The sequence below is a fragment of the Carlito syrichta genome, unplaced genomic scaffold (assembly GCF_000164805.1).
Source record: "Carlito syrichta isolate Samal-C Ts95f unplaced genomic scaffold, Tarsius_syrichta-2.0.1 Scaffold309885, whole genome shotgun sequence".
Lineage (NCBI taxonomy): Eukaryota > Metazoa > Chordata > Mammalia > Primates > Tarsiidae > Carlito > Carlito syrichta.
In genome coordinates this window covers 83,310-91,425 of record NW_007253981.1, presented here as the reverse complement: position 1 = coordinate 91,425, position 8,116 = coordinate 83,310, and the positions used below count along the sequence as shown (strand labels likewise).

Here is an 8,116-nt window from a genome sequence, read left to right as displayed (position 1 = left end):
TGAACCCGCGGGCTCAGGCAATCCACTCACCTCAGCCTCTCAAGGCGCGGGATTACAGGCTGAGCCACCAAGCCCGGCTGCCTTTTTTTTTTTAAACTAAGAAAAGTAGATTCATTTATTTATTTTTTGAGTTGGAGTCTCACTCTGTTGCCCAGGCTAGAGTACAGTGGCACGCTCACAGCCACCCCACAGGGTACAGCCACAGTACCCTGCAGAGAGCTTAGGGCTGTCCCCTTAAACCTCCACCGTTGTGGGTGCTACCATCAGTGCCCAACCTGCTGGGCTCAGACGATCCTTCTGCCTCAGCCTTCCAAGTAGCTGGAACTACAGGTATGTGCTACCACACCCGGCTTATTTTTTGATTTATTGCAGAGATGAGGTCTCACCAAGTTGCCTAGGCTATTCTCGAACTCATGGGCTCAGACAATCCCCTCACCTCAGCCTCCCAGAGTGCTGAGATTACCTTCTTAAGCCACTGCACCCAGCCAAAAGTAGATTTATTAAGGAAAGATACATTGTGAAATGCACAGCAGGCAGGACAACAGCAAGACTATCTGCTATCTGCTGTCCAAACCTTTCTTCTCACCATCTCTACTGCTATATTTCTGTCCAAACTACTATCACTCTGCCAAGTCAGTAGCCTCTAGCATATCTTCCAGCTTCCAACTGGGCCCTTTTAAGTCTATTCTCCACTCAGCAACTAGAGGGATCTTTGTTAAACACAATGCACCATTAGCAACATGTCTATAATAAGCACAGCCAGGTTCATTATGCTATTCTTTCTGTTTCTGTTTGAATGCTTGAATATTTACATAATCAAAAGTTTTAAGAGAAGTGATGAAAAAGATACATGAAACAAATACTACCCAAAATGTAATAAAACATTAATCAGACCAGTCACAATCCCTGCACAGATTTCTCTGATGCCGCCACCACCACCACCACCACCACCACCACTGCCACCACTGCCACCACCATCACCCTGGACCCTCCCAATAGTGACACAGGATGAGTTCCCATTAATTCCTACATTGGCCTCTGGACCTTAGACTCCTAAGAGAGCAAGCCTTGGTCTGTCTACTTCCTCTCTATGACAAGAGTCATGCCCAATAGGGCCTGGCAAACAGTACTCAGAGGGAGGCATTTGAAGGAAGAAACAGATGAGTGAGCTGTGGGGTCGTCCAGGTACCCTGCAGAGAGCTTAGGGCTGTCTCCTTAAACCTCCACCGTTGTGGGTCCTACCATCAGTGCCCTCACCTGGTGTCTGGCTGCAGAGTCCCTTGGATATGGTCGTCCTTGGGTAGCACATGTCCACACAGGCTATGGGCAGGCACAGGCCCTGGACGCTGCACAGTCAATTCCAACTCTGCCCACTGCTCAGGCACCTGGGAAAATGGGATGATAGAGAAGATGCTTCTTCATCCAGAGGTTCAGCTCTGGATCAGTTGTCACAAGGTCTAACCTGGGGCTCTAAGCGCAACAGTAAGTCGTAGTCCATGGTCCTCGGCACAGAGGTCACCAGGAACTCCAGCACCTGACCTTCCTGCATCCTCACGAAGCCTGAGCCAGTCCAGGATGGAGTCTCCTGGATAGTCACCAGGCGCTCCACCACATCGAGCACCTGGGAGGTAATGTAGCCAGGGATGGAGGTGAGCCTCTTCTACCACCACCAACCCCAAACCCTATTTCTCCTGGCAAGGCCTTTGTCCACAATTTGATATCATCTCCACCCGCTACAAGCTACTGCCCATAACCCTGGATCACCAGCCAGAGTCCCGCCCACACCCTATCCTCTGCTCCAGGAGGGCCCTCACACCTGCCCTTGGGCGTCCTCAGCCTCCCAAGTTAGGTGGTCCAGGAAGGGCCGGAAGTAACCAGGTTGCACCTGCTCACAACGTCGCCCAATCATGTGCTGGCGGCAGCGGCATTGACCTGTGACCTCATCACACCTGGCAGCACATTGTGATTACTCAAGAAGGAACCCCTCTCCTGCCCAGGATATTTCCCCACCCCTTCCAAGGTCATCTTTACAGTACTTACTGGGGATCCAAGGCACCACCCACATCGCAGTCACAGGGGCGGCAGCCAAGCAGGTCATGGCTCAGGCCCCAATGGCCAGGCTGAGGGAAAGAAGTTGCTGGGAGCCAGAAGCAGACCCCCTCGCCACCCAGGGGAATACAACCACACCTCTCAGCCTCTATCACCCCTTGATGAATACATGACCCCCCCGACCACTGGTCCACACTCTTGGCCTCCCAGACCTGAGGTTTCTCAGTCAGGACTGGACCCTAAGCTCTCTCTCTTTTTTTTTGACTTGGAATCTCACTCTGTTGCCCAGGCTGGAGTGTAGTGGCATGTTCACAGCCACCACAGCCTCTACCTGCTGGGCTCAGGCAATCCTTCTGCCTCAGCCTTCCAAGTAGCTGGAACTACAGGTGCGTGCCTGGCTAATTTTTTTATTTAGTGTAGAGACGAGGTCTTGCCGTGTTGCCCAAGCTAGTCTAGAACCCCTGGGCTCAAGCAGTCCTCTTACCTCCACCTCCCAAAGTGCTGGGATCACAGGCATAAGCCAGCATACCCGGCCAATTCTAAGCTCTCAATACCCACCCACTGAGGCATGGACATCACCTCCCAGCCCTGTGCTCTAAGGGCAAGTCATAACTCCAGAACCTCAGCCCCCTCCAGTCGCACCAGGCAGCGGTCGCAGCCACGTCCAGTCACTAGACGTTTGCAGTAACAGGTTCCACTGTTGGCGTCACAAGGGGTGCTCCCAGGCACTGTGCCCCTTGCATTACACTGACAACCTGTAGAGAAGGAGGACCATAAGCACTCCGGGAAGCTGTGGTAGTGCTCAGGTTCAGCTGGGTCAGAAGTAAGAGGTGAGGGGTTAAAGGTTAGCACATGAGTTAGGACAGAAGGCACATACGCCGGCAGCCTAGAGGATCACTGGTACTGAGTCCAAAGAAGCCATCACGACATTGCTGGCAGCGAGTGCCCACTACATGTTCTTTGCAGCGACACTGGCCTGAGACCAGCCCCAGTGCAGGGTCATCATGGGAATCACAGCGACCACCGTCTTGGGAACCCATGGGGTCACAATCACAGGCTGAGAGCAAAAAGAAGTACAGGGTCACCCTATTCCAACTATCACAGCACCAGTCCTCTCCTAAGCCCCTACCCTGGATCCCTGGTTTGGCTCTACCCCAGGTCCCCAACTTCAATTCCCTACAACCCAATTCCCTACAATTCCCTACAGTCTGGATCTCTGGTTCCTGCCACAGGCTTAGCTTTCCCTCCCCCATGCCCGATATTGATCCCAGCCTCACAGCGACACACGGTTGGGTCCCGGAGGTCCTTGGCTGGATCACGGTAGAAGAAGGGCCGGCAGAGCTCACAGGAGTGTCCAGCTGTGTTGTGCTGACATCTGTCACACACACCTCCACTCACATTGCCAGATGCCAGGTATATGGCCATGTCGAAGTGGCAGCTGTGGGAGTGCCCATGGCACTCACACTCTGATGGCAGAGGGAGAGCAAGGCAAAGACCACTTGAAGGATCAGATCATGAAGGTAAGCGATGTAAGGGGCCACCTTAGATCCATGCCACAGGCCAGAATTTGTGGGTGGGGAGCTCAGGGACTTTAAGGTCTCAGCATCATATTGGGCCCTTAACCAGAGCAGATTGTAGAGGAGGGTTGAGGGGGTCTCCAGGGTCAAAAAGGCTAGATATCCTTTGGACACAGCCTGGGTGTTAAGGGCTTGATCAGCCAGCTCTAAGTTCTACCCAGGGCACAGCCAGGTTACAGAGTTCTGGAGCTACGGGGGCCAAGATCTTACTCACTCCTGCAGGCATGACTGTGGCCATCCTCAGCTGGATGCCAGGGTAAGTCATGATAGAAATCCTGACACTGCTCACAGTTGAGGCCACGAGTGTTGTGTTTGCAGATGCAAGCCCCATGCACCTATGGAGGTTGGCAGGCAGGTTTGTCAGCACTGCTCAGCCATACCTGCCCCTGTCCCTAGACTTATCCCAGCCATCTGAAGCCTCTTACCATGCCCTCAGCATGGGCTGGTGCCCCTGGGGCGGGTGCACACTGTGAGGCGTGTCCATAGCAGAAACAGTTGCCACGTACAACCAGCTCATAGAGGGCATAATAGTACTTCTCTCGGATCTCTCGCCGTGGGTCAAGCAGGTTGTCCCCCAATGTGTGTAGCCGAGTCAGGTTCACTCGTAGGTTGGTGATCTTCAACAGGTCTGAGTGGCAGAGGGGAGGGTTGGAACCAACTGGCCAGGCCTTTGCTGCACCATGCCTACCCAGGGGCTGCAGCTGTCTAGGTCACCTTGGGAGACCTCCTGTGTACTGCTACCAGAGCTAAACCGGGCTTGGCACTTGCCCTAGTAAGCACCTAAAATAGTTACTGAGGCCCCAAATAGTCCCCAGCCGGACACTGAGACCATGCCAGGCTCAAAGGGTGGAGTACTCACTTTGAATCCGTAAGCTGTAAGGGTCTGGGATAGGAATGGCAGGGTCCAGCACACGATAGATGACCTGGAGGGGCAGGGAGTCCATAGAGACACCAAGTTTTGCCTCAGGCCCACCATTTCCCCCTCCAGCTCCCAGCCCAGATCCCAGCCCTCACCTCGCCTTCAGTGGATGGCTCAATCTCTGAGTAGCGAGACTCACAGACTACATCATCCCAGTGCTGTGGGGGGGCTAGTGGGATTCCTGGAAAGTCAGCCCCACAGTCATAGGAGAAATATCGATACACATGCCAGGTACGGCCAAAGTCTGCTGAGCGTTCGACCAGCATGGCAGCGGGACGAAATGTCTGAGTGGGGGACATGGCTGATCAGTGGGCTCCAGGGCCCAAGCCCAGCCCAGGGCTATCAAGAGCTCTGCTCAGCCCAGGGCTGCCCTCGTGCAGCTCATAGACAGGTGGGGATGACTGGTGCAAGCCAGCCAGGGTAGCCACCTCTACTGGGAAGGCTCAGGGGTCGTGGGGCCCAGGGAGACAGTGCTTGACCCAGCCTAGGATTGGAACAGCAGAAGAGCATGTGCAAAGGCCTGGAGGTTTAAGGAAACAGAAGGGATATGGTGGGCTTTCATGCAGCCAAACACAACACATGAGCTCAGGGAAGCTGGGTTAAGGAGCTGGTGCTCTATCCAGGGGCAATGGGGAGCCAAGCAGGGTGATTAGGGTAGGCTCCCAGATATGTGGGCACCTTGAAGGTCATAATGAGGTGTGTGAAATGGAACTCAGCCTCCAGGTCCAGCTGGATGGTGACCTCAGGGATACCTGGGACAGGAGTCAGAAGTCAAAGACTCAAGGTTACTGATGGGCAGCCCTGCTCACTCCATGCCCCATACAAGGCCTCACCATTCTCTGACTGCCACCAGGCAGCTCGCCGCTGTGGTGCAAAGCTGGTGACTACATTCTGTATGCGATGGCTGTGTGGGTTATCTCGAGCAGAGAAGGGACGCCGGGAGTCACACAGGAAGCACTTCTTTTCGTCCTGAGTTAGGTGGAGGATATAATCAGTGTCTTAAGCAGTGCCAGCCCCACCCTAACCCAGCCTCCCACCCCATTCCCAGCCACCTGCAAATGACTGACGATGCAGTAGGGCTGGGGGCCCTGCAGGCCACAGGTGGATGAAGCAGTCAGTCTGTCAGCACGACCCACCAGCAGGTCCCCTGTGGCTGGATAGCAACTTCCCCGGGAACAGCCAGGCACATCCGGGTCCAGGGCCTGGGCCAGTGTGGCAGCCAGCACTGGGGACAGTGGGTCAGCCAGTTCTGTTGAGCTCCCAACCGGTAGCTCCACCCCATGTGCTCCAGAGGCAACTATCCCAGGATGTATCATCACATTCCACAATCCCCAGCCCTCACCAGGCCCGCTCACCGCTCAGTAGTAGGCCCAGTCTAAGTTCCCTGGGCACGGGCTGTCCCTTTCCTCCTTCCCCTGAGGCCTGCTCCATCCTGAAGAGGAGGGGGGACAGGGATGAGGGGAGACAAAGGGTCTGGGGCCCTCCCCATCCCGCTTTCTACATTTTCCCGTGCTGACCCTGCCCTTGTGGGTCTTCCGCCAGTTTCTCTCCAGGCCCTCGGTCAGTCCCCGGGTCTGTCCAGCAGCGGTCCCTCCACTAGCTTAGAGTCTAGCGAGTTTGAGCAAAGTTGGGAAGCGCGGCAGGAAGGAAAGCACGGAGAGGATTGTGGGCAGGAGCGCAATACCGGGCTGAGAGCCCCCCCACCCTCACCCTATCCCTACCCTCCAGAAACAACCCTCACCCCAGGAACCAGACACTGGCCACTTCACCCACAAATCTTTATCATGCTCCCAAACCAAGACCTTTGAGACAGCCAGGGGAAGATTAGGAGAGTTTGGTGTTTTAGGTCACTGGAAGGGGGCACACGAAGTTGAGGGCAGGGAGAAGAAAATAAGAAGGATCTGATCTTCGGGATCAATGCTGGGTCAAGGAGCCTATAGCCTTTTCCCCTGGCGTCTTAGGTGCCTTGGAAATTAACGTCAACTCAGCTGTTTGACTCCCGGGCTCAAGCAGCACCGAGGAGGCGGGAGGGTGCAAGCAGAAACGCCAAACTCCCCTATTCAGGGCTGTGGGGATCTTTGGGACCTAGGGACCGACAGGACGGGGTTGGGGGAGAAATGAGGAAAGTCCACATTCTGCCTGAGGGGGTCTTTGCCTCCCCTAATCACTACATCAAGGAGGCACGAGAAGTGATGCCTCAAGTTTCCCAGTATGGAAACAGGCGCCGGGTAGAGGACCAGAGCACCAGCGAGCGAATCCGGATTTTTGTGGCTATTGATCCGCTCCGGACTTTCCGGTCCTCCGGTAGCTCGGGAGCCTGGGGTTGGAATGCGCGCGACCCGGGGCGCGCGCCCCACCCAGGCCCTAGGGACGCAGAAGGCGGGGGCACCTAGGAGTCTGCTGGTCTTGAATCTGGGTTAGGCTTGCTGCCATGGCTTCCTGGCGGGAAGTGCCCGGACTGCGGCAGTCCGGGTCCGGGGATGAAAGCTGTTGGGAATTCCTCAGTGGAATCACACCACTTCACAAAAGAGTATGGGGCGGGGCAGTCAATCTGTGGGACTTGCAGTGTCACTGGGAGTTACTCTAGACATCCGAAGTGGAGATCTGCAGTCACCCTTAGGATCATGTAATATAGTCAACTGGGGGCTCAGCGATACTAGAAATGATTCATAATTTTAATTTATGATGTATTATTGGGGGGTGTGGAGGATGCGGGCACAGATGTCTCAGAATTTTAGATTATTCAGAGATAAAAGTTTATCAGGAGGCCTGTGCAGTGGCTCAACCCTGTAATCCCAGCACTTTGGGAGGCCAAGGTGAGAGGATTGCCTGAGCCCATGGGTTGAAGACCAGCCTGACCTCATCTCTAAAAAAAAAACAAAAACGTTTATCAGGTAAGGGGCACTAGATGGCCTCAGGGAGTTGCATAACTTATCTGCTTTCTCAAGTTCAGAGGGCCACTGGGGACGTTGTAGGGTCACAGGAAAGTCAAACTCAGCATCAGTAGGGTCTTGAGATCAGGAGATTTCTGGATCACTCTGGGGTCACTTTGAGTTACACAAAGTGGTCTGGTCCCTGAATCCTTCACGCTGGCATCCATAGACAGCAGCCGTTAGCAGGTGATATACTTGTTGGCGCCCCACCTCATATGCTCAAGCAACTCTGCTGTCCACTGCTTCCAAGGCCTACAAGGTATCTGCCTTCTTGCCTGATCCCTATGTGAGTCAGAACCTGATCTGGACCCAACCCTGACCCACAATATCCCTGTTCTGATCCTGACCCTCCCACCCAGTGCCTGCTCTACTACAGGCCAGCCACATACCTCCCAGGTGGTTCCAGCTGTTCTTTGCCTTCTTCAGGAGCTCCTGGGCCTCAGCTCATGCCTGTTGCACCCATTCTCATGCATCCTGCATCGTGGCTACCAAGCCATATGTGCCCTCCTGTAGATCCGCCATACCCAATAGGGCTACCGCAGCTCCTAGAACAGGGTTGGACCTGGAACCCCACCCCACTCAGACCCTACTACCCCAAATAAATTACTGCCCAAGGTCCCTAGGGGGAAGGGAGGCGG

The 8,116-nt window shown here is 54.7% G+C and overlaps 1 protein-coding gene across 1 annotated transcript in view; it reads right to left on the bottom strand.

Moving 5' to 3' along the window:
• The window catches only part of LAMB2 (laminin subunit beta 2), a 14,295-nt gene extending 6,341 nt beyond the window's left edge, over positions 1–7,954 (bottom strand). The window contains exons 1-17 of the mRNA XM_008068145.1: positions 7,868–7,954; positions 6,063–6,153; positions 5,901–5,977; positions 5,598–5,770; positions 5,379–5,514; positions 5,224–5,297; positions 4,641–4,829; positions 4,486–4,549; positions 4,052–4,254; positions 3,841–3,961; positions 3,327–3,515; positions 2,927–3,106; positions 2,692–2,804; positions 2,041–2,120; positions 1,817–1,949; positions 1,463–1,621; positions 1,258–1,385 (exon numbers count right to left, since the gene is read on the bottom strand). Coding sequence (XP_008066336.1) covers positions 1,258–1,385; positions 1,463–1,621; positions 1,817–1,949; positions 2,041–2,120; positions 2,692–2,804; positions 2,927–3,106; positions 3,327–3,515; positions 3,841–3,961; positions 4,052–4,254; positions 4,486–4,549; positions 4,641–4,829; positions 5,224–5,297; positions 5,379–5,514; positions 5,598–5,770; positions 5,901–5,976 — 2,018 coding nt within the window. The 5' untranslated portion in view covers position 5,977; positions 6,063–6,153; positions 7,868–7,954. The remainder of the gene's footprint in view (positions 1–1,257; positions 1,386–1,462; positions 1,622–1,816; positions 1,950–2,040; positions 2,121–2,691; positions 2,805–2,926; positions 3,107–3,326; positions 3,516–3,840; positions 3,962–4,051; positions 4,255–4,485; positions 4,550–4,640; positions 4,830–5,223; positions 5,298–5,378; positions 5,515–5,597; positions 5,771–5,900; positions 5,978–6,062; positions 6,154–7,867) is intronic.
• Between the last annotated feature and the right edge of the window lie 162 nt (positions 7,955–8,116).